Genomic DNA, 27,195 nt, shown 5'->3' with positions numbered 1-27,195 from the left:
GACAAAAGAAATCCCCTCCGTCGAGCAGCGCGGCGGACATTTTGGGAACGATAAAGCTAACTTCAGCAGGCTAACCTAGCTAAAGCTAGCTAAACTGTATCTCACCGGTCTCTGTTCTGAGCTTTGTCTTTGGGAGCAGAAAATAATTAGAGACATTATTATTATTTAAACTGCGGAGTTAGTTTTCCATCAGATAAACTAGGCCGCCGTCGGCGTTAACGCTAGTTTTAGCTAACCCCCAGCGGATGGATCACTTCGCCTGGGGGAAGAGTCTGAACGCTTTAACGTGGCTCAAAACTGACATACTAAAAAAATATATATTTTTCATTTAATACACTTAATAAATAGCTAGCTATGCTTAGCTATGTTTCAGCTGAAAGGATGAACCTGCGGTTCAAAAGCAAAGTAACCAACGTTAACCCTAGGTAAGCTAAATTATATTATTTTATATCTGATACGTTTTCCATGAAATTCCTAAATTATAACGTTACTTATTTACATTTTACAGAGTGTGTCTCACGCTCAGCTGAAATTCGTTCAGTAGTAGATATTACTACTTTACATAATTTAACTTAGTAAAATCTGATTGTTTTAACGCAATTAGTCACGTTATATCAGCAGACAAAAGGCCCGTTCACCCAATAAATTCGCCTACACACGGCGATGGTGAACAGCTCTGTTAAAATGTGGCTAGGTTAACTAGCCGACCTAGCTAACTTAATTGTGAAGGCCATGCTTCAGTAGTGCTGCAGAGGTGTGTAAAACCGCACACACAGACCCCAGAGAGACTCATCAGCAGTTAACTCAGTAGGTCAGTGGTGGTAGTAGTAGTAGTAGGCTAGGTAACGTTACGCTAGCTAGCGAACCCTAGCTAAGTTAGGGATGCTGGTCTAAAGCACAGAGGTAAAGGGGGGTCACGATCAAGGCCAAACTCAACCTCAAGCTAACCGGCTGGCTAATAGCTCCGAGGATGCGGAGCAGCGCTTCACACCAACATTTCAGCTCTTGTCAAACGTCCAGACAAATTTCACCTACCCTAAAATGGCCACATACAGCTAAGTTAGTTTACGCTAACGTAGTCTGCGTAAACGCGGGGTAACGTGCACTCCAAACCACGTTAGCTTAGCTTTAATAACCGGCTGGTGTTCTGGCGAGTTGTGCTACCCTGTCAAACCGCGCTACCCACACCAAGTGTAGTATTGGAATTTTGATAGGACCATTGTTGTTTTCTTTAACTAATTTTCATTATTAGCGTTAATGCGTTTTCTAACACTTAAGCAAATAATAGCAGTGAGCTCTAACTGTTTAAGGCGCTGAAGAGAGCGAGAACTGTAAAGAAAAATGAAAACGTAAAAAAAAAGTGCGGTAACGCATGCGCAGTGCCCATAATAAGCACATATCGATGGGTAGCAGAACACGGCAGGACACCCGTGTGGGAGAACACGCGCACACAGGCCCTCCCTCGTGTTAGCATATTTAGCTAGGTTAACTAACTAGCCACAATGCTAACTGCTCCATTTTAAGAATCCGAGCCGGGTAGCAACACGGGCATGTTTATCGCTAGAAGTGGATAACCCAGGTCCAGAAAGTAAAAACCCATCCCGGGCTCTTCTGAGTTAAGCCGCAGTACTGCCGCCCAGGCAGTTGGCACAAAATCCTGGGACGGGTTTTTACTTTCTGGACCTGGATTACCTACCCATCTCCGGTGATCACTAACGCTGGTTAGGCTAGCTCAGCTCTCTTACCGATGACCTTCTTATCCCCCGCGGTAGCTGCGGCTGCCGGGCTGGATGGGCTCTCCACGTCGTCGGCAGGCTGCGGCGGCTGCTGCTGTGTTTCGGCCTCGCTGCTCATGGTGGTTCCCTGTTGGTAAAGCCGGCGGTGGCTCTCTAGTGTGTTTTCCCGGTGCTAGATGGTAACCTGGGCCGGCGGTGGTGGGGGCTACTGCCTTCGGGCTCTCAGCTTTCCTTTCTCCGCTCCCGTTGCCGATCGAACTGGACGGAATCACAAAAGATACTGGAGGATATTCTCGAGCCGCCAGCCCACTCTCTCACCTGATTGGCTATTCGCTCACGTTGTTCACTTTGGGCAATCACATTGGGTAATTTCGTTGTCAGTCGTGTCGTGTCTGTACGCATCGTCCCTGTGATTGGCTCAGACCGAAAAAGAGGTGGAAGCTAAAGTTATTATTCTTATGATGGAGCCAAATTAACCATCTAAGGGTGGGAAATTAATTTCCCCATGGGGACACATGATAACCTGGGACTGTTTTAAAGGGCTGGACTAACAGAGTGATCTGTTTTATTTATTAAAATATGCAGTAATTATATGGTTTTGGTTTAAAGTCTATTTACTGATTTTTAGTACTTTTTCTTTGGTTCAGTGAGAGAAATCTAGTTTATTTGAATATGTGCAGTAAAGTGTTCAGTTTAACTACTAAACAGACATGCAGTTAAACTACATAATAATGTTGACATTTAATGGTAAAAAAAATTGCAGTGAAACAGAATTCACCTTGTAGTTGCCTTTGCACTTTGGCGTGTTGTCCTAAATACACCTAATGTAGATTTATTCAGTTTCAAGCACTGTTTACGGTTCAATAAACAGTAAACTAGATTTAGTACACATTTTTTAAATAGCTATATGGGTTTTAAATATGGACACCATCTTTTTTACTATCCAAAATGAAGACTAAACATGTATGGTTCTTCATTGTTTCAATGTAATTATAATAATACAGCACACCAATCCAAGCAAAGTATTTGACTAGCTCATTTCTTGTATTTACTTTTTACAGATTTTATTAATGAATGCTTCAGACACAAGGTGAACAACTCAAAGTTTCTCAAGAATTAAGAATTTAACACCAAAATCTTAACAGATTTTGCATACGCCAAACTATACTTAAGGTACAGGGGTAACCATTACCTAAATATACATTTGATAGTGCACTTATCTAGCACTTTAGCAACAAGCCAATCTTCTAGCTACCTAGCATTTTACACTTTACATTCTAAACATTGAATTGGGCTTAATGTAAGAGTGTAACCTTTCACAAAATAAAGGGGCCAAATTGATCGCAGAATATATTTAGCATGTTAATGTTTATTTTATTTTAAAAGCTATTTAGATGACAAGTTGCTGAAGCTGAAACTTTTTATGTTCTAAATTAGTCCACTTAGCTAACATACTAAACTTAAAGCTACCTAAATTTACGCTAACATTTTTCCTTCCTAACTCTTGAACCAGGCAGTATGATTTAACTTGAATAGTGGCTTATAAATGTTAGCAGGTTACTGTTTTGACTTTTGATAATATTGATATATATGTATTAGAACATTTACCTTGTAAGTGTACAATATTTTATGCAAAAGCTTTAAATCACATAGATAAATAGGTTAGCTTACCTACCTAGTTAGCTTACCTAGCTTTAAGATAGAGGTTCACATCATTTTATTCTTTTTTACTCACACCTTAACCATTAAGGTGTGAGTTAAAATAAAACAGAGGTGTAACCATTCACATAATATATGATGGATTATATTAGCATGTTAATGTTTAGGCTACAATATTGAGGGCAAAAGCTTTTAATTGTCTAAATTTAAAATTTTAGCCAACAAGCTAAGACCCTAGTCCCTCAGCTATCACCTAGCTTTAAGCTAATATTAAATAAGGCCATATTGTAGTTTAGATATAAAGGTTTATGTTAGCTTGTCATTAAGTATTTCATTAAGACATTAGCTTAAAATAATACCATTAAAGCTACAGTTAAAGTTTAATGATGTCCTTAATCAACACTTAAAGGCTAAAGCCAAGTAGCTACCTGACTAGCGTGTTAGCTAACATTAGGCTAACACTGTTTTGTAGGTTAGCTGGCTGTGTTTCTGTGGTCAGTGCCAAATGTGTGAGCTCCCTTAGCTCAGTTCTCCCTTATGTTGTGTAGGTACTGAACCGGCTCTAGTAGCTCCAGTAGCTACTGACCCTCGCTCTCTGTTTTTGCATAAACCAGTGTGAACCCATAGTGCAGCTACTCCATTACCAAGGCAACCAGGCACTGAAATGTGGCACTGAATGAACCATCAACCCAGATATTAGGTCTATTTTTAACCCTGCGGCTGATATGCCGAGCCAATTCATAATTCACGATCACATAGGTGCAGGGACTGTTTCAAAGCCACGGACGGGCTCTGCCCACTGCATTTTAAGAGGGAGCACTCCACGGCCGGCGAGGAGACAGACCCTTGGCCGACTGTGAGACAGTCCCACACCGCCCCCTCCATCTTTGTCATGTAAATGGCGGGCTGGCAGTGCTGCGGAGTAGCTGGACGATGTGTGAAGAGCTTGTTGTTAATGGCCAGGCCCTGTTGTCGCACACACAAAGACGGGCTTTAACACTGACCCCAGAAACCTCCCACCGAGCCCAAAACTCTTCTTGCACTCCAGCTGAAAGAGCCCTATTGTGTGGAGGGGACAGGGTCCAAGGCATGATGGGCGGGGAAGGGGGGTAGGTTAGTATGTAGGCTACGCTAAGACGCAGAAAGACAATAGGAATTTTTAACAGTGAGGAACTGGCAAGTCAGGTTTAAGCTCAAGTGGGTGCCTTTTGAAGTCTGGATGTTCTCAGAGACCATTAAGGTGTTAGTAGGTTGTTGAATTTAAAGTATTATATATATATATATTTTTTTTTTAATCCAGCTCAGAGGAGATAAGTGGCAGTGACGCAAAATGTCAGCGCATCAATAACACGGATCCCTAGAATCACGGAAGTCTTTTTATTAGAAGCGAAGCGGAACCATCCCTTACAAAAACTTTGGCTGAACTTGATTCAAGAGGGCTTGGCACAGAAAGTGGTACGACAACATTGTGAATAGTTAAATTGTAAAGGGATCCAAAAGATGGGAGAATGAAAGTATTCTTCTTATGGCTCAGCAGGAACAGGAGGTGCTTGTGTCCACTTGCATTTTTATTACATGTCTCCTTTATGAATTAACACAAGGCTTAAGATGTCAGTTATTCATTGTTGGAAATGAATACAAACTGAAGATAAAAAATTGATTTTTAAATTGAGATTGAGACTTAAGTTGGTGATTAAAAGTAAAAGTAAGAAATCAAGTAAGTCATGAAATCAAACGTCTTTGTATTTGTGAAAAAAAATCAAATGTAAACAGACATGTAGATACAGTAATAACAATAATGATTAAAAAAGAAGAGAAAAAAAAAAAGATCACATCTCTCCACACTGAGCGATAACGATGGGTAGTTTTGGCTTGTTGTTGGGTCCTGTGGGCACATTCTGCAACACATGTTTAAAGAAAGAAATTAGCCAAAGAAATAGTTTAAAAAAATTAAATGTCATAAAACAATGTTGATAATTCTAGAGCAGTGGATCTTAAACCACTCTTTAAGGCCCCACATATGGTCCATATACAGTACCAATACAGTGAAAATGTGTAAAGAGCCTTGATGACCACTATGAGACCCACTGATCCCCAGAAATATGTTTATTTAATTAAAAACAGTGAAATCACCCAGACTGGGACACAACATTTTGCTAAATAAACTGAAAAGCCTTTCAGCAAACATGTTTTTACAAAAGCAACTTTGCTTCCAATTAATTAAGTAGATTGCTTATGAATGCTACTATTCACTAAATAGGAACAGTTTATTTTAAAAGACTAAGGGATAACTGCCACCAAAAAGTGTGGTAAAATTATGAAAGAAAGAAATTAACTGAACTTTTATTGAGCAAGAATTGCCAGTTCTCGCATAACAATGCTTTAACTCCAACTGAAAAAGCACATCTGATTCAATTTGTCCGGTTGGTTTCAGTCTTTAAACAACTGCCAATAATTAGGTACTGTTTATTTATGTTGTGTATAAATGCAATGAAATCCTGTAACCAAACTGGCCCTATTTAGATTTACTTGTATGGCATTGCTCTGATGCTTTTAACCAGAGTGACTTGCATTTGAATAATGTTACAGGTAAAAGAATCCAGAGTTAGTAGTCTTGCCCAGTGACTAATTGTGCAGCGTAGTAGGCTTGCCCAGTCATGGTGAGACAATAATCAGTCTCAGCATGGCATACCTCTGATCCAGTGTTTAAGCCCTTTTAAGAAACACAGCGAATCACTTGCTTTCTAAATGTCAAATTACAACCCACCTCTTTCGAGAGCTCTTAGTAATGCATTAAAATCTATTTAAGCTTCTATTGGAGCTGCCATGTCTTGTTCTTCTCCACAGGTTGTTCATAGTGTAGTGTTCTCTAAGTTCCTGTTCTAGGAACTGATTGTTGCAGGATTATTTTTTGTTTTATTTTAGGCAGCAGGAGAGCTCTAAAGCATTTTGAATTTTCGTTCAGTCCATCAACACTAGCTTTAGATATAGTCTGAGCAAATGACTAAGCATTTTATGTAAGTCGCTGTGGATAGGAGCCTCTGCTAAATTTCACAGATGTAATATAGGCTGACGGAGGCAATGAATGGGCCAAACTTCTGTTGAACTGTTTGCTAAGCTGATCAAACATTAAAATAAATTAATCACCACTGGAACGGGTGACAGTAGAGTAGTTATACAACTGAAGGTGTTAATCTAGTACTCATAATTTACTTTGATAATAAAGAACAACTAAACACTATGTAGAATGTAGTCATCCTATACAGACACGTATAGTGTCAGAGAGTTTACCACAAGATTCAAACCACCTCAAGAACAGAAAGGTCAGCCTTGCAGCCTAGTTTGAATTCCAAAGACAATGTGGGGAAATACAGAGCCAAGACATGTTAAAAGTGAATGATTTATAGACCACTATGTTTATGATGAGGGATTAAATTTGTCTGCCCATCACAAAACCATCTAACAAAACAAACACATCATAAGTATTTGATAGACATTCAAAGTTGCTTGCGTTTCATCAGGTTTTAAATACATTTAAAGCTAGACAGGCCAGTTTAGTGAAGTTTTACAAGGCTATTTACATAGGGCTTTAGAACAAGCTAGTGGTCTTAATGGCTGGAATACAGCAGACAAGTGGGATTATACAGATTTTAAAATGTTGTGATATAGTGGAACTATCTACAAAAAAATCATAAATTTACCTCAATTTTTCTCATGACAAGTAAACCATCGACCACTTTCCCTGGATTAAGAAACATTTAAACACATTTAGTAAATGACAGAATGTGCAATTACAAAATATGCAATAAAATACATATAATCAATTAACAAAAATCTAGATTAGAATTACAGTTTTGCTGTGTGAATGTGAATGAAAACAAGGTGTATATTTAAAGGACTCTCTAGAGCAGTGGTGGCTAAGTATTTAGAGCACCGGAATATGGATGACAGGGTTGTGGATTCGATACCAAAGTTTGGTAAGCTGCCACTGTTGAACCTCTGAGCAAGGCCCTCAACCACTGAGTTAAAGCAATGACTGTCCACTACTACGGGCATGCATCCTTATAGTACATCACTGTGTGTATATGTCTGTTTACTGCACGGATGGGGCATAAATGGGTTAAACACAGTTTTCATAGTTCATCTGTGTGTCCATCACAAGTATGGTGATTTGATTGTCTTGTCATGTTTTGTCTAGCTCCAAAATGCACTGATGTTATTCTGAACATCACCTCCACCAGCTAAATCTTCTATTACTCACCAAATACTACATGCTTTCCATCTAACCAGTCACACTTTGTACAGGTGATGAAAAACTGGCAGCCATTTGTTCCTGGACCACTGTTTGCCTGTGAAGTAAAAAAAAAAAAAAGGGAAATAATAAATTAGAGTACTAAAAGTTTAGAATTAAAATGACTGGAGTTTAACGTTCTACTGATAATTCATGTTAAACAAACTAAAATAAACAAATAAATAAAAAGTATAACTTATCAGATACAGTAAGCTTCAAATATTCAGTAGCTTTTCAGTATCCACTCAAAGATAATCATATTAAAACGTCCCACATTTTTGTGTCTTAAACTCTTTAGCTTCAGTGATGGTCCACTCTGCGTAGCTGTTAATGGTGCAATCACTGAGTGAAAGGACGATACACACCCCTGAAAGCTCAGCACAATCGAAACCCTTTCACTCACTCACACATGCGAGCAGTCGAAGTGTCAGTAACGACTACAAAAGTCTTCTACATTTGCATAGGATGAGGAAGATTGGTTTACCATAGAAAGCAAGCCTGGGGCAGAATGCTTCATTTTGAAGTTCTCATCTGCAAACGGACCCCTGTAGATACTGCAAATCCCTGTGCCATCTCCCTGCAGGAACATGTGAATGTTAAAGGCCAGTGCTGCATACCAAACATGCATTTACTCGCAGTGCTAAGAAAAAGATCTTTACATACATAAAAAATTTAAATGGCAACAAAAATCCTTTTTTGGTATTTTCTTGAATAAGTGAAAAGTAAAATAAATAAATAAATAAATAAATAAAAATAAGATTAATGATCTTTTTGATGATGCACTCAAAGTGCAACCAAAAATCTTTAATTTTTCAATACATATATTGAAATTGTAGTTTTAATTGAAAGGCAAGACAAAAAATTAAGGCATTTAGGCAATTTAATTTATTCAGTGGTGCAATATAATGTTAAAAAAATTAATGAAAAACTGAAAAAAAAAAAAGAGTCCTGTATTCAGCTTTCAGCCAAATATTTTTAATTTGTTGCATTCCAAGCTAACAGCAAAACTAAATTGCATAAACTAAATAATGCTTTACAAATTTATATATAATATGTTTTACAAAACTAAAAAAACTAAAAAAAATATATATATATATGTATTAAACACTGAACTTTAATTTGTTCAACCGAACAATGAAAGTGTATTTTGGCCATTTTTATCTCAATAATTTGATTGGAGGAAATTCAGTGATATTCATTTAACTCACTATTCGTCCTTATAATAAAATAAATAATTAGATCCAAAGTTTCAATATATATTTATTTTAAATATATTTTGTAATATTTTTTGTGACCTATAAAGCTCACAATTCAGTGATTAGAGAGGTTTCACTGGTAAATAGAGCTGCAATTGATGTGTTTAGGTACTAGAGGGTGCTGGTGGACAGTGTTTCAGAGGAACTGCTGGTCAAGTCTATTCTGAACTGTCACTGTGTGAGAATCCTATATGGTTCACAGACAGAAAGTTTTTGGGTTGCACATGTTTTATAGACTCTGGTTGGAGTTGCACATGGACTGACCCAGCTTAATATTCCTGATACTTAGAGAGATGATTTAAGAGAACCCGGGAACAGAACACAGATATCAGATATTCAACCCTGTAATTAGTAACTACAGTTAATAAGGTATACGCTTACATTAATTTAAGTTAATATATGCTGAAACATAGATTAAATCTCATAACTAACTCTCACGCTCTGTTCAGATTGCTGAATAAGTGGACAAACAGACCACACTCAGAGAACAAATGGAGGGTGGTTTGTTCTGCTCAGTGTACTAAATGTGGATGAAAAGACAGCACTGTTTCATTTACTCCTCTGCCCTCACGTCCTACCGGTCCAGGGGTCTGAACTGGCAACCTTCCGGTCCCAAGCCCACTTTTCTAACCTTTAAGCCATGTCTGCTTTTTGAAAGAGGACAGCCAATCCAAACTGAGCTTTTTAAATCTTCACATCAGTCTGTGAAGCACAGCAACAAAACCAACTTGTTTTCTGGAATCTTTGTTCTTCTTTCTTTACTCCCTCAAAAGAAATCACCTACTTTCCAACAATAAGATATTCTTTACATTACACAATTTTTATGATCACAGTTTAAAGCTCAGGCAAAATTCATTAGTAAAGTTAATGAAAGGTGTTGTTTAAGTGCTGATATCCACACTATACTCAGAGAAGGGCATCATTCAGCAGTAGTGGTAGACAACATGGCCCTAAAATAATATCATGATATTTCAGGGTATTTTATGTGTTAACAATATTCTTGGCAATATGACAAAACATTGAATTAAAAAATAATTAATTGAGAATACACTACAACAACAAAATAAACATATTATTGCATACAATATGATATGACACACCCCTAAAAGTGATTTCCATTAGCTTGAACAGAAGTCAATGATCCAACAAGTCATGATACTAATAATGAACTCCACATATCCAGGACTGAAGTAAAATAAATGATACTGGACAGATATAATCTGTCTCTAGGGGAATGAGAAGTGTTCATTTTCATTTTGATACCAACAGCAAAAAGTCCCAATGGCCCATAGATTCCTACAATAATATAACAATATTTTAGAATATTTTTAATATTGCAATATTATGTCGCAGTGGACAACACCACCACTTGCTTATGAGTTACCATACCATGTGGGAGACTGGGGTTCGATTCCCAGTCTGGGTGACACTGTGATACACCAATAAGAGCTCTTGGGCAAGACTCCTAACATTACATTGGCTCGACCTTGTAAGAGAGTCAGCCTAAATGCCATAAATGTAAATATGATCAGGCACACCCATGTTCAGTACACTTTACACATTTACAGTAATAAAACTCACGTCACAATAAAATAGTGTCATACTGCCCTACTTGCGGTATTGTGCACCTCAAAATATTTTGTACTCTTTATTTTGTGCAGGAAGGTGAAAAATCCTTAATTGTACATTATGCATCTTCTGCGTATTGGATATCTACATTTTACATTTGTGTGATATCGACATTGGCATATATTTACGGTCGCAGTATCAGTAAAGATATCAGACATAAAAAGTTGCGTAATGCCACCCATGCTTAACATTAGGCATGGTGCCATCAGGTTCATGTTTATCTGCTTGAGATTCCTATTCTTTAGGCCATACTTCCCTGCAGGGGCTAGACCAGCTGCATTTGTGCACATCTATCATCAACAAATATGATTATATTATTACATATATATGTATATTACATCAAACTACTCTGAATGACGTTTAATAAACTCATCTCAATGAATAAATTGTGCAGATACATTCTTTAATTTCAGAACTTTTCGCCTGAAATCGGTTTCTGACTTAAACAGCATGGCTGCAAAAACGAAACAACCACGCCTAGTGTTCTGCTCCTGTATCTGCTATGGAAACAAAGCTGTTCAGATAAACTGTATAAACACCAGTCACCACAGTTTCAAAGTCAAATAACTTTAATCATGTTTTCTTCCCTACAATAATACATTTCTAATGTATTTTTATTTTAATTTTTGTTAAACTTTTGTTACATTTTTGCTCATTTTTGTTGTCTTAACAAAAATAAAAAGTAACCTTTTTCTTTTATTTTCTTAACAAACTTATGTCAGATTCACAAAGAAATCCTCTAAAAGTAAAATAGAAATGCACAAATATTTGGCAACCTAAACTATCTGTGCAAAAATGACAAAAAAGGCATGTTTGCAGTTGGTCTGAATAAGTGAAAAGACAAAATACATAATACAGAACCATACTCTGCTTTGTTGTTACTGTATGTATGTCTGCAGGAATGTTTAATAAGTACTATTTTTTGTGTAATTGCATTTTCTTTGACAAACAAGACAAATTCCAATTATGTACTTTCATTTATCAAATGGTAAAAAAAAAAAAAAAAAAAAGTAAAACTGAATGAAGATATTTGAAGATCGGCCTTGGTACCAATTTTTTCAGTTTCTGCCCACACCTTTTTCTGTTTTCTTTTAGAACTGCACCTGCAGCAGACCCAGCAGTTCAAATCAAGTGTGCGTAAACACTCTCCTGCAAGAACTAACAATTTCTAAAATATGAAGTTTTGCAATCTTTATTATTCATTAGACTTAGTTCATATAGTTTTCATCCCTTTGAGGTTTCCTTTATGTATTTAACTTTCATTTATTTTGCCATTTACAGTAACATTACTGTAATATACAGCTGTTAAAATAATGGAAACACAGCAGATGGTCTATTTAGTACTCCTGTATTTTTTATTGTTTATATTGTTCTGTTGACTGAAAGTGATTTTCTATTAGGTTTTCCAGGACTGTTACTTGAAATTAAGTCATGATATGTCGACTGACGAGCACAAACATATAGGTATAGGAAAGGGCAGGGGTGGGCAATTCATTTTCCCAAGGGGCCACATAAGAAATTGGAACGGTTTTAGAGGGCCAGACTAATATAATTAACTCGGTTCTGCCGAATATATCAAAGACTATATAAGTCAAAGACCAGCATCCCTTTAACTTAATAAAGAACGGTAAATTAAACAATACAGCGATGCAATGAAAATGTAAGCGACAAATGCATTTTTATGTTTGTTCTACCTCTGTTCTATTTTTGTGTACAGTGAGAGAAATCTAGCCTGTGTTGGGTATTGTTAGGCAACAATGTTTTAACCCTTAATTGATAGTTTCTATGATTATAAGACACTGTTTTAACCTTTTAATTCTCAACAGTATGAACAACTGAATGTAGTTTTTTTCTAAGTTTGGCATCCCATTACTTTAAAATGATACAGTAATATCACTTGACATATATCTTGAATACATGAGAAAGAGATCTTGAAGAATTAAGTGGTGTGATATAATAACCCTTTGATTTTCCTGTTTTATAGGACTCCAAACTCTTGTCTTATTTTTCAGTATTATTACTGAAAACATACATACTGAATACAATGAACAATGTTACAGAATGTTCAGCAGTTATCAATTGATAACCATTTGATTTGCTTTTTTTATAGGACAAACATTTCTAAAATGTTACACTGATTTAGAGATAGGTAGTTGTATATCTGGTGTATATTAGTTGATTAGCCCTGGTTAAATTATGTTTATTTAGCTGTAAAACTAGTTTCTGTTCCATTTTCAGTGTCTGCACGAGAAGCGCGAGCCTCCGCTGCTCTAGCTCTGTGGTGCACGCGGCTACCGTAATACACCGCTTAGACGCGCACACAGGTTTAGCGCGATAGATTTACGATTCCCTTATAATTTACCAACAGTCTCACGGCCCGCGGGCCGTTCAATGCCCAGGTCTGGGAAAGGGGAGCAGATCGCAAAATTAATTCAGCGCGAATGCATGAATTTCAGCTGTTTCTGAAAATCTCTATATAGCTTTATAATATTCATAATTTCCACAGAATTAATTTTGCAACCTGTTCCCTATCCAGCTTATTCGTTTGCGCTCATCAGTCAATTTAAAAAGTGTATTTAAAAATTTGTCCTGTGCACCTTTAAAGTTCTCAGTGTCTCGGTTTAAATACCAGAGCCCCCGAAATTCTACCCATGAAGTGTAAAGCAACTTTGAGCTTGTTAACATGGTTAAAATAATGATTTCTTTGCATAGGCAACATTAAAATCGCTGTATTTCAAAACGCTGTTGGTGAACGGGGTGAGCTATTCGACAATTAGTCAATTTCACACTGGATTTCCCTTTTTCTAACAATAAAACCTTAAAAATTATGAAAGTGTTTCTTAAAATTCGCTTTTGAGCACTCCCACAGCAACACCTCCTATATATTTATCTTAGTTATCATTAGTACAATAGAATTATCATATTTATACGAAATCAAATCAATAAAAGTTTCTCAATGCAGACAGAACCTACAGGTTCATCAGGTTTTTCATTCCTCATCAGTGTTCATGTTTGAGAAAAAGTTCTTATATGTCAATATTTAGTTTGTTGATTAAACATTTCCTCTTATCTTGCGAATAATGAGTGACAAGCTGAAAGTAAGAGCTTTTTAAAATGTTATTTAGAACAGATGCAGGTGTGTTCTTGCTATGTAGGCTAACCTTCAAATAAACATTATTAACATTACAGGATTTATGTATTTATGTTATGTGCATTTTGTGCAGTAATTGTAAATAATGTCATCCAAATATAGGATTAAATAATAATAATAAAAATAATAATAACAATAATAATAATAATAATAATAATAATAATAATAATAATAATAATAATAATAATAATAATGAAATAAATAAATAAAAAATACCCAAAATAGTATAATGTGTTAATCAGGCTGGGGCATCAAATCCCAGTGTGCTATGTGAAATGTGATTTCCACTCTGCATATGTACAAATTACATGCTCCCCAAACCAGGTCTTAATCAAATAGGGATAACTTGAATATTTGGCAACTGAAAATATTCAACTAAAATGGCCGAAAAACACTTTCAGTATGAAAAGACTAAGAAATAATTTATACCGAACAATGACTTTAGTACTTTTTATTGTTTATATTTCTCTGTTGACTGAAAGTGATTTTCTAATAGTTTTTTTAGGCCTGTTACTACATGACTCTACATGAATGCTCGTATCGTTGCTGACATACAAATCCTTGTATGTCTAAAATCACAACTTTCCAGGAGGAAAAAGGTCCTTTAAAAAAATAAAATAAAAAATCGATTCAAAGTCGTGCGGAAGCATTTCGATTGCTCATCATATTAACCATGAAACAGGTAGGTTTATATTTGAAGACTGGATTTTTATTGTTCTGAGATCTTCCAGGCTAAGTGGTCTTACTGTATCCTTCATTAGGACTCTATTTGGGCCAGCTAAGTGACTTTATGCCTGGGTCTGTAAAATGTTTATACATTCCTGCTAACTGTAACCTGCATGTATGTATACAGCTCTGGAAAAAATGAGACCACTTAAAATGTATGAGTTTCTTTGATTTTACCAAATTAAAAAAACTCTGGAATCTAATCAAGAGGAAGATGGATGATCACAAACCAAAATACCAAGCTGAACTACTTGATTTTTTGCACCAGGAGTAAAGGCATTAAGTTATCCAAAAGCAGTGTGTAAGAGAACATGCTAAGATGTATGAAAACTGTGATTAAAACCAGGGTTATTCCACCAAATATTGATGTCTGAACTCTTAAAACACTTTTCTATTTTAAATAGAGCAAAAGAAAAAGCTTACACATTTTAGTTGTGCAATATGTTCACTGTAGAGCACTGTAGAGGTTTTCAAAGAGTGAGTTAAAGAGGTACTGCTAGGGCCAAAACATTATTTAAAAAGTATATTGGCTTATACAAGTATCGTGATATGTTGTTTTGCAATCCTGTATTGATTTTTTTTTACTATGAGTTTAGGTGCAACAATACAGTCCGAGAATTTGTCTATTGCTTTTTATGTTTAAACATACTACCGTACTCCACCAGCGATGAAATAAAACATGAACCAACACAGCTTCTTCAAAACAACCTATAAAATCCACATGACTAAATGTCAATATTTAGAAAATGTAAATGTGGTCCTGCAGCCTAGACTCCGTCTGGTGTTTGATATAGAGCACATGCTATGTATTCACCACACCTAGAGCACAAATACAGCAGCGCTTAAGCAAATTCACAGATTAAACAGGCGCTGTGTACTTTTCACTACATTCAGGCACAAACACATGGATTAACGTGAGCCACCTATATGCCTGACAAACCACATGATCTGCTCTGTTCAGATAAACAATACAGACTTACATTTACAAAATCTCCTCCTTGAATCATGAAGTCCTTAATCACCCTGAAAAACATAAAAAAGAATTGTGTATGTTATTTAATATGTTTTTAATACATATACAGAAAACCTACAACCTTACAGTAAGCACATGTAAGGGTGATGTTCTGCACTTTATCAGACAACAAGGATACACATATAAGAACTGCATAGTATGTATATAAACCCTGTACTACACTTACTTAGCAGCCTGTAGAGAGAACAGATCTCAGAACAGTTTCTTTTTACCCCTTAACATAACACCAGTTCATGTCATTGTTAGCATCAAATACTATATCTGGGTTGGGTGAATAAATATCATGTTACCTGAACATGAAAAGATAGCCCTAAATAGAGTGTGTTTAAGTTTTATTCATTTTCTCATATTCACATTTCTTTCTTTTTATTTATAGTATTGTGTAAAAAAATAATTTGGGCAAATTAATATTAATAACAACCAAAACAGCCAGATAATAATTAGCAACATCAATTGATGTTGAACAGGCTGATTCTGTGGACAGCATAATGTCTTCCTTTCACACTCCATAGCAATCATTGGGACCAATCACTGAGCACCATTCTGCAGTCCTAAAACCTAAAATATTCCCCTTAAAAGTTAACTCTCCTTAAAAGGTGAAAATATCTGTATATAACTCTATAATATTCATATATTTCCACTGAATTAATTTTGCTACTTTTTCCCCATCCTGATATTCGTTTGCGCTTATCAGTCGACTTATCATGACTTAAATTGAAAACTAACTCAATGTACTGTGTGTATATAAACAGTGTATTTAATAAATGTCCTGTGCAATGTTAAAGTTCTCAGTTTCTCGGTTTAAATACCAGGGCCCTCGAAATTCTACCCCTGAAGTGTGAAGCAACTTTGAGCTTGTTAACATGGTTAAAATAGTGATTTCTTTGCGCAGGTAACATTAAAAGTGCTGTATTTCAGAACACTGGGGGTGAACGGGGTGAGCTATTTGACAATTAGTCAATTTCACACTGGATTTCACTTTTTCTAACCATAAAACCTTTTCTTCAAATTAGCTTTTGAGCACTCCCACAGCAACACCCCCTAGATATTAAATCATACTTATTATTAGTACAATAGAATTATCATATTTATATTAAATCAGATCAATAAAGGTTTCTCAATGCAGACAGAACCTACAGGTTCATCAGGTTTTTCATTCCTTGTAATGGCTATTTTGTGATCCTGTTGTTTTCCTATTGATAACCACTGGTGGCCAAGCTGGAGAGGTTGACTCAAACATCCAAGTAAATAGGGTCCAGATAAATGTTGTCCAAAAATATTGAGAGATTTAATGAAAGTAAAATATGATACAAAACTCTGAAGTTATATAAAGTCCATATAAAGCAGGATTGCTAAGATAAATAAAGATTCTTTGGCTTGGTAGTATGGCTCGGTTGTTAGGTCAAAGACCATCACTTCCTGCTCTGGCCACACCTTCTCAGGTAACATCACCTGTAGATAAAGGATAGATGAGTGGCCCCTTTGGCCACAAGAGGGAGACAGAAATGGGCTTGCACAACACAAAAGAAAAAGAAAAGAGATATCAGAAAAAACTCAAATGTGGGTTTTGGCTCCTACATTCCTCATCAGTGTTCATATCTGAGAAAAAGTTCTTATATGTCAATATTTAGTTTGTTGATTAAACATTTCCTCTTATCTTGCGAATAATGAGTGACAAGCTGAAAGTAAGAGCTTTTTAAAATGTTATTTAGAACAGATGCAGGTGTGTTCTTGCTATGTAGGCTAACCTGCAAATAAACATGATGAACATTACAGGATTTAAGTATTTATGTTATGTGCATTTTGTGCAGTAAGTGTAAACAATCTTGTCATGCAAATGTAGGGTTAAATAATAACAATAATAATAATAATAATAATAATAATAATAATAATAATAATAATAATAATAATAATAATAATAATTAAATAAAAATACCCAAAATAGTATAATGTGTTCACCAGGCTGGGGCATAAATTACTTTATTTAAAGTGCTAATACTTAGTATCAGTTCACTACTTACAAAATTCAAAGCTGACTGTTTCCCTGAAAGATTCCAAGATTTCAAGTTGAACAGGGCTAGCTGAGCTAACTTTATTCAGCACTGCTGAGGTAATTTATGACTTAAAGTGCACAGCTTAAGTACATTTATATCTAAAATTGCACTACTGAGGTAAATGTATTTGTGTCAAAATGTATGTGTTTCATGTGTTTGTCTGCTGGGAAATCAAAATGTTGCATAAATATTTTTAAACTGTAGTTTTGTAATTGCAATTTTCTTTGTAAAGCATAAGACAAAATACATTTAGGCTATTGAATTCATGGCAAAATATTTTTTTTGTATTTGGCCACTTGTTTCATATTGTGTGGTTCTGGCCCCAACAAATCTTATTTTGGTGCATCCATATATCAAAGATATAATAAAATAATAATAATAATAATAATAATAATAATAATAATAATAATAATAATAATAATAATAATAATAATATTATTATTGTTATATTGATGACGTAATCTTTACAATATCATTAAATCACTAGAATCTATTTAGGATCAACTGTACAAAGGAAATTATGATAAAAGCTGAATAATTATATGTTACTGCTCAGTGCTTAAAATATAGCAGTATTAAAGAATATCAGAAAAAAAAAATAACAAAAGCAACTGAACAAAACAAAAGAAAAATACTGGGACCTATATATATAATCTTAAATGTTTTTATTTATTCTTTGTTAGTATTAAGATTAAAATCCAAACACTGGAAATACCACTGTAAAGGGGTGTATTCTTGAAATAAAAATGAAAAAAAAAATCTATGTATTGCCATTTTCCCAACAATATTGGTTTTGCAAAAATACACTAATATATTGTGCTATTATTTTATTTTAACTTTTTTCTCACAAGCTGCTCAAGTTATTCAGTAACTATAAATGAATAAATAAATGAATGTTATAATTCTTTCAATGTATGGAAGTCTTTTAGTAAATCACTAGAATCTACTGTGCAAAGGAAATCAATAAATCATTTGCAATATTAAAGAAAATCAGAACAGAATTAAGCAACATTACAATGGTAGAGCATTTATAAGGGAAAAACTAAACAAAAAGAAAAGAGGAAAAATAGGTCAGTTTAAAGACTGTGACCTTTGTTTGTATAATCCTATCTTAAACGTCAAGATAAAATCGATAGTTTTAAGATTAATCACAAAGCACTGGGAATAGCACTGTAAATATCAGCTCAAATTATACAAAAAAAAAAAACAAAAGAGTCAAACAACTGGGTCACCATCCACAAAGAAACGGACACTTGTGAATAAACAGAGCAACGCCTCTATATAATCACGCTATGGTGGTCATAAGTCCCGCCCCTTTTCTCTGCCTAGATAATGTTAATGCTTTCCTGCAGAACACACTGTACTCATTTACTCTTTCTAACAAAGAGTCTGGCCAGTCAGTAGCTACCAGCTCAACATTTCTATTGACTTAAAGAAGTCCATGTTTACTCTTTGCAATCGTTAATTACTTTAACATTTTATTGTTATAAATGGCATATTGTTAATCAGGGTAATAACAACATAAATGTTTTATGGCCCATGAGCTCCACATACATGTTTTGGTATCATTATATTTCGGTGTAAATAATCAGTTAGGAATGCAATTATGTTTTATTCTCTAAACAATAACAAGGAAAAAAGAGTTTTAATCAGTAAACGCAGTTTATTTGTCAATTATCTTGAATTCTACCTTTTAATCACATCTTGACGGCTGTGTACGCTGATGCAAAATTTTATACTATAAAATATATAACTATATTATTTCAATACTAGCTAATCTGATAAAGTTGTTGACTTTGGAAAACACACTACACTTTAGTGCTGTTGGGCGATATAAAGTTGATTGATATCATGATTAACTGATTTTCCATTTTACCTTTTTATAAGGACTGAACACTTGTTTTAATGAATTACTATTTTGTATGTGTTTTGTTATTTATTGTATTTACTATTTGTATGTATGCACTATATATGCTTTTCTTTAGTTTTGTTAGATATGTATGTTACATTACGGTACTTTTGTTACATTCTGTTATTATTTTATATAAAATCAGGGTCTTGGTATGTTACTGCTTACAAAATAGACAGACTATACCAAATAAAATGTTAATATTCATTTTGTTGCAGTACTATATTCTATATATATATTCCATGAATATAGTACTGCAACAAATAGGTTATAGGTTGTCCTGATTTATTTCCCAGCTGTACTACAGATTTCACAGACAAAAAACTATTATTTTTTGTTAATATTTATTTAGCAGGCTTTTCTAGAAAGAGAGTGTGCCTGCGAGCGAGGTTTTTTTTTTCTTGCTGAGGAGTTCTGATCAGGTGGGGTAAAGTGGAATATTTTGCACTATTGTCTCGGTTGTTTCTCTTTAATTCCTTCAAGTAACACCGCGAGGTTACATGACTGTTAGTATGTTTTACAAAGGTAGTATTTTAATTTCTTTTTCTGGTGCGCACCATTTGTATTAGCTTTTCTCGCTTTATTCTCTGACTGCAGCTTCCCACCGCCTGCTTCGCCAGTGTGGCTCCGCGCGCTCACATCTGCACAGGAGAGCGTTTGGAAAGCACGTTTACCATAAAGACAATAAACGTTCCGCCGCTTTAAATGAACACGGTCAGAATTAAATCCTTCTCAGTAGGTTTGGGTCCGGATTGGACAACATCCGGGTCCGGACCCGGAACGCGGTCCGCCTATTAGTGACCTCTGTTCTATTGGCTTAAGGTTCTGCCAAACGTGTCCTATTTGACTTGAAAATAATTAGCCTCATGGTGTTTCAGGGTCTATAAAATCCAAAATTATACTGGAACCAGTATAATGCCAGTTTCATTATAACATTTTTTATGGTCTTTGCGACTGCACTTAAGATTATTTTAAGAATACTTAAGAATAAGTTCTTGAATTTTTTGGGATTGATTGACCTTCATTTCTTAAAGTATTTTTGTCTTTATTTAGTTGAGTATGCTTGCATAATATGGATTAGAACATTAATCAAATAGAGCTATTCACTGTATACCAACTCTACTCTTCACAACTTTACATCTGATGCTCTCAAACACATTAAGAGGCAAGAAATTCAAGCAATTAACTCTTAACAAGCTCAGCACAGCTGTTAACTGAAAGCCTACTTCAAATAATCTAAAATCTAAAATACTTTTAAGTAAATAATAAATGTTTTTCTTTATAGTTTGGATGTATATTTAGTATACATATACAATGCAGAATCTTTTAAAATAATGAAAGAAAACCTCACCAAATTTAAGTTGTGTTCAAACTTTTGGTACTGTACCTTTAATAGGAAAAAATAAGTAACTATTCCAGAAGCTGCCTTACCTGTGAAATGTGCATCCTTTGTATCCAATAGGAACACCATCTTTCCTGTGAACACATATTTCCATGCAGGCAAATGAATGAAAAAAACAACAGGAAGACGTTGCCTAGGGACACTCATAAAAAAAACCACCAAATACTATCAACCCAGTTGATAAAAAAAAAAACACTGCAGTCCATTGTGTGTTTTTTTTTTTTTTTTAAACACTAGGGATGAGCTTGATTTTACTACACACACACACACACACACACACACACACTCACCAAGTCATTTATTCACAACACTGCTGTACTTATACTGATAATGGCCTGCTTGTGCTCTCACAACAAACATAATTTTTAAAAAAGATACTGTACATTTTTTTTGTATGGTTAGGGATAAATATCGGGCGCTGAAATTATTCAGCCGAAAAGCGAAAAGACTTAATCATTTATACAGAACAATGGCTAATTTCTTTATTTCTCCAGGTGAAAGATGCAGGCTGTACAGGGCAAGGATAGAATATGTTTGCTGAGGTAAATTAGCCCTAGCATTAACATATGTTTACCAAAAGGCTGGCTGCCATTCTCTGTGTACATTGCAGTCATGCGTGATATATTTGAGCTACATGATTAGAATTGTACTTCTGAGGTAAATTTACAATTAGAATAGCACTACTGATGTAAATATGTGACTAGAACAGCACCAATAAGGTACATGTCTGACTAGAATAGCTCTACTGGGGTAAATATGTGATTAGAATAGCACCAATAAGGTAAATGTTTTGCTTTAATTGCACAGCTGAGGTAAATGTTTAAATTAAATAGTACTGGTGAGTAGGGGTGGGCGATATGACCCTAAAATAATATCACAATATTTTATGGTATTTTTGCGATATCGTTACTTTTTCACGATTTGACAAAACATTTTTTTTAAGAATTCACTACTGCACAATATTAACAATGCACTTCATATATCTCCATATATCCAATGCTGTAGTAAAATAAATGATACTGGACAGATATAATCTGTCTCTAGTAGATACTTAATGGGAAATGAGAACAGTGTGAATTTCTCCTTTGCTAAAAACAGCAAACAAAAATAGTACCCTGATGTGATAATTTGGGATCAGTGATATGGCACGATATTTTAGGGTTTCATATTGTTCACGATATTCAAAAATGTTGGCGATATTATCGCGTACGATATGATATGGCACAACCCTACTGGTGAGGAAAATGTATGACTAGAAAAGCTCTTCTAGGGTAAATTTAGACTAGAATAACACTACTGAGGTAAATGTCTGAATGGAATAGCTCTACTGGGGTAAATGTGTGACTAAAATAGCACGACTGAGGTAAATGTGTGGCTTTAACTGCACACCACAGAGGTAAATGTCTGATTGGAATAGTATTGCTGAGGTTAATATGTCACTAAAATAGCTATATGCAGTTATATTTATGATTAGAATAGCTTTTCTGAGGTAAATTTTTTACACTGCTGAGGTAAACATGATTAGAACTGCACTTGCAAGGTAAATGTATTGGGCTTTTTTGTTTTGTGTTGTAGAAATATTTTTAAATTGTAGTTTTGTAATTGCAAAGCAAGAAAACAAATTTACACTATTTAAACGATTAAATGGTGAAAAAAGTGGCAAAATTAACGCGAACCTGCTTGGCATTCTATGTTCTACCTTTGGGCTAGAGTTGCACGGTGTACTGAAGGTTCGATTCTTTTTCGATACTACGTCATCACAAACGATTCGGTTCTTTAGCGTTCGATGCTTTCGATACTGTATATAGCCCAGTCACTAGCTTCAAATGAGTCAAATTAGTAGGCGCGATTTGATTCAGTTCATAAGAAAACTGATTCACACCGCAGCAGTCGGTGTGGCAGGATTCAGATAAACTTAGTGTTCTGAACAAATGAATCGATTCACGCGCAAGCCAGCAGAGCAGCAGCGAGTGTAGAATGGCGACGGCTAAAATAACAGATGTCTCTCGTCCGCGACTTGTGGACAAAACGGGCGCGAGGAGTCAAGTGTGGGAAAATAGTCTGAGATGTAGGCATCTGTTTTTTATTTATATTTTTATTTTTAAATAAAATAACGAAAACTGAAAGTGAAACTAAACTACTTTATTTATTAGCGCTGTTTTCACTCCCGCAGTTGTACAGCGGGGGGTGTTGTGCCGATTCTGTCCGCGAAGCGGGAGTCGGATTCAGTAGCGGATTCGGCACAAGCGCGGCGGCACCTCGCGGTCCGTGGTGTTAGTTGTAAGCGCTCGCGCTAGCCGCAAAATACGACAGAAAACACTGAGGGAGCTGCAGAATTATGTGTGGGACTAGAATATGAGCACGAGGAGATAAAAGAGAACCTTTACCTGTGAGTAGCTCACATCAGAACACGCAAATCTCTCTCTCTCTCACTCTCGCTGTGTCTCTCTCTCTGTTTCTCTCTCTCTCGCACGTGAACGCCTCCGCGTTTGACCTGCAGCACTGTGTTTAGCTGTTCTTAAAAATCATTTTAATTAAATAATAGTTCTATGCTTCTATGTTACAGTGTTATTTAACATAATAGCAGACAAGCACCCTGATCTCTACAAAGAGCTGAGAAGTCGACAGGTTAGTGGAGTTAGTCAAGATACACTCTGTCTGTAGCTTTACTAAGATTTACTAGCGACTGCTTATTAAAAACGGTAAACGGTTGATTAATAAAACGGAGCAGTGAGTGTTAAAATGAACATAACATTGTAATGTTCTTCTGTCTCTTTATTTTCCTTATTCAGAACTTAACTTCTGCCCGCCCGTCAGGTTCACATAGTCAGGCTACCATAACCTCTGGTTTTAGTTTTAGTTTTTAGGAAGTGTTTAGCTAATTATGTTATAGTTAAGGTTATAATAACGAAACTTGTTTTTTGTTCAAATGTTTCATTTTAGAATAAAAACGTTTGCACCTATTGTTCAGTGTTCAATCCAGTTCAGTCAAAAATAAACATTTTATGTTCAGATATTTTTATTGTTTTTTTTTTCTTCCAAGTATCGTTTTGGTATCGAGAATCGTGATACTACAGTTGGTATCGGTATCGAAGTCAAAATTTTGGTATCGTGACAACCCTACTTTGGGCAAATATCTAATTTTGTTTAGTTTTAGAAAAGACAAATAATTTTGGTGCATCACTAATTGTGGTTGATGTTGGAATGACCTTAACACACAATCCTGTCCTCTTATTTTAAACATGGTGAATAAAAAGATCACTGAGGAAATCTGAACTGAATGTAGAAAGCTTTAGACAACTTTCATTTTAGACATAGTGGGCAGAAATGTATATGTGATTTTTGGTGGGAGCGGGCGTTAACGGGACTAAAACAAGCAAGAGCGGGCAGGACTGGGTTTAAAAAAACAGTCCCGCACAGACCTCTACTGTGTGGACTAGCACCCACAGGATCATTTTCTTCCCAGTTCGGATGGCTGATGTGGACATTACCGTTGCATGATTTTTATGCATTCCAATAATGCCACATGATTGGCTGATTAAATAATTGGATAAATGATAGACGTATATGTATTTTTAATAAATTGCTTGGTGAGTGTTTACATTTCTGACTGCCTAGTTTAGCAAAATGTATAGCACTCCCCTAAAAAATGATTTAAAAAAGAAAACTATGGCATATTTATGATACTATCTCTAAGACTAAAATAGTACAATTAGTACATTCATTAAAAAAATAAGCATTTAGCATTTTTTTTATATAATATAAAACTGTGAAACCATTATACATTTATTCAGAAAATACTGAGATTAAACTAACACTACACAACCTAGAACTACCAATGAGGATGTATAATGTAAAACAACAACGAAAACAATACAATAGAGACAACATAACCCCATGAGGCAGAGTTTAGAACCCTCACACCAGGTTACCTGAACTCCCCTGTGCAGAACTGCCTGTAACACAATACAAGAGTGGATCATTAAAAAGGAACACAACACAGATACAGCAATCACACTTCATCAGTCCAGACTTCCTGTAGTTTTATCTGCACATCTTACATTTCTAAAGTTGTTTAAATACAACATATAATCCAACAAGTCAGCAGAACAAAGGGTAACCAGAAAACCAGATTGTTATTATTATTTCTTTATCATGCACAATGTAGCTTCAGTTTAACTTAATCTAAAGCATTATAAAGTATTCTGAGGCAATGTCTACAGATATAAGGACTTTTTATCTACCTGAAGTTCTCTGCAGTCTTCGGAACAACATCGGCAAACAGCTCGACCTTCATTCTTCCAACTTCCTGTGGAAACAAACATTTAGTTAATTATGAGCAAAATTACTATTTTAAGCTACATATGTTACAACAAGAGAAGTGTAGTGGTGTAATGTAATAATATTTAGGCTTTGGACCCTTAGGTTTTGGACAGTAACAGCGTTCTATTTCGCTATGGATATTTTGAAAAGTTCTCACCGTAAACCACTGATTTCATTAAGTGAATCATGGGAAGTTTAAACTTCATTCATCTGTCATTTTTTATTTTCACTCTCCAAAAGTGGCTACCCTCTCCCCAATAGTAAAATATTGAATATTAAAAACTTGAAATAGCATAGCGTGTAGTGTAAATGAGTAATATTTTTCCAGTAAGAAAAATCTAGCAAATAATTATATGAACTATTTAGATATGATATAAATGCCATATTTGATCTGTTTTTCTGCAAAATATATGTTTCTTATTTTTATTAAGTTATCAGGGTTTTCAACAGCGGTATGTAGGTAAGGCCTTGACATGCCAGACATGCAAATCACCCCCCTCCCATTGAAAGCCTTCCCCTATATTAATGCAAATAACGCATTTTACCCCCAGCTCTATACTTTATCTATTTATGTTGGCATTAGGGGTGGGCGATATGGCTCTAAAATAATATCACGATATTTCAGGGTATTTTTGCGATAACGATATACTTGGCGATATAGGAAAACAGTAAAATAATTAATTAAATGTCAGGAATATAGTATAAGAGTATAACAGCATAATCATAATGTGGCAAAATAAATAATATAGCATAAAATAATATAATGCAGCAAAAAAATATTGCAGAATATTTAGTGCATGCATATAAACTGCAAACTAAAACAATTATACAATAATTACACCTAAAGCTTCACAGTAAATAATAGACTACTTTTAAGACAGAACATCTCTATTATCACGATATGGATTTTTAATATCATGATATTCCTGTGTCATGATATATTGTATAAGATATAATATTGCCCACCCCTATTTGGCATCCATGCACAGACTGAGGGAAAAATTTTATACACACACTGAAAATCTGGTTACTGTAATATAACTGCTATTCATCATCTTTTTGGATCTCTTTTTCTGATTTCTAGGCCTTAATGTGGAAATAAAGGTTTAGAGTATTTGCCATTTACATGGTGATTTGAATACATTGCAGAATAGACACATAGCAGAAGTTCAGTAATGCAGAACTAGCACAACTGCTGCTGGTGATTAACCATTTCCAGCCGAGGATAAAAATGTATACATTGACTTGAATTAATTTTGTAACACAAAATCCTGACAGTTCTGAGAGTGACAACATTCTTCCAACATTTGCAATCAGCTTACAACTTTTATTCTTTTATATAATGAGCAATAGAGCTGGACAATGACAATTTTTTATCATATCATTATAAATTGGTTAATGTGATGAATGATACACATCTCTGTGTAAGTTCTACAGAATATTCAATATTAAATTCTGTTTTAAAAAGCTCTAAAATATTTACTTTTTAATATTTAAAGACATTTTCACATTAATTGCAATGTTTTGACAGATACTTAAAAAGAGATATTTATGTACTTTTTCAGTTTTTTATATATTTTTTATTTTTGCTGCACATCTTCCAATTAAATAGGATTTTTACCCTCTCTGTGATTACATGTACAGTTGGGTCACTGTTCTTCAAACACTGATTATATTCTTGATATGCTTCACAAAAACATTGTTGATATGATAATACAATAATACGACAAAGTCATAAAACTATCATATTGCCTAGCTCTATTCTTAACCTTGACTTTCTTATTTTATGGTTTATCATTGTAAACTTCAAAAACTTGGAACTGTCTCATTTAAATAGTTTTGAAGAATGTGTAGCATGAGGACACACTTCTATAAAGAACTGAAAGCTGCCAATTGTGTCTCTACTGTAGGGACACTGGAGGTTGGGTTCAGCCTACACATCTGCCCATAGACTCTCACTCGGGAGAAACAAGGCGTACAAGTCCCGAACTGTCACTGGCCTGCGTGGGCTTGGGTGGGGGTGGCC

The 27,195-nt window shown here is 35.1% G+C and overlaps 2 protein-coding genes across 4 annotated transcripts in view; both read right to left on the bottom strand.

The window, feature by feature from the left end:
- Positions 1 to 1,916, bottom strand: part of ybx1 (Y box binding protein 1) — a 7,552-nt gene extending 5,636 nt beyond the window's left edge. The window contains exon 1 of one of the 2 annotated variants that reach the window (XM_049485555.1): positions 1,746 to 1,916. In XM_049485555.1, the coding sequence (XP_049341512.1) occupies positions 1,746 to 1,854 (109 nt within the window). In that variant the 5' untranslated portion in view covers positions 1,855 to 1,916. The remainder of the gene's footprint in view (positions 1 to 1,745) is intronic. The other variant, XM_049485556.1, reaches the window with a different exon arrangement.
- A 3,204-nt stretch (positions 1,917 to 5,120) lies between these two features.
- Positions 5,121 to 27,195, bottom strand: part of ppih (peptidylprolyl isomerase H (cyclophilin H)) — a 40,579-nt gene continuing 18,504 nt past the window's right edge. For both annotated transcript variants that reach the window (XM_022670719.2, XM_007247954.4), the window contains exons 2-9: positions 25,091 to 25,155; positions 24,779 to 24,802; positions 20,876 to 20,920; positions 15,429 to 15,471; positions 8,171 to 8,263; positions 7,657 to 7,744; positions 7,097 to 7,137; positions 5,121 to 5,293 (exon numbers count right to left, since the gene is read on the bottom strand). In XM_022670719.2, coding sequence (XP_022526440.1) covers positions 5,225 to 5,293; positions 7,097 to 7,137; positions 7,657 to 7,744; positions 8,171 to 8,263; positions 15,429 to 15,471; positions 20,876 to 20,920; positions 24,779 to 24,802; positions 25,091 to 25,143 — 456 coding nt within the window. In that variant the 5' untranslated portion in view covers positions 25,144 to 25,155 and the 3' untranslated portion in view covers positions 5,121 to 5,224. The remainder of the gene's footprint in view (positions 5,294 to 7,096; positions 7,138 to 7,656; positions 7,745 to 8,170; positions 8,264 to 15,428; positions 15,472 to 20,875; positions 20,921 to 24,778; positions 24,803 to 25,090; positions 25,156 to 27,195) is intronic.

Source organism: Astyanax mexicanus, chromosome 12 (genome assembly GCF_023375975.1).
Source record: "Astyanax mexicanus isolate ESR-SI-001 chromosome 12, AstMex3_surface, whole genome shotgun sequence".
Taxonomy (NCBI): Eukaryota; Metazoa; Chordata; class Actinopteri; order Characiformes; family Acestrorhamphidae; genus Astyanax; species Astyanax mexicanus.
Note: the sequence above shows the minus strand (reverse complement) of the source record. Positions and strands in the feature narration are given on the sequence as shown.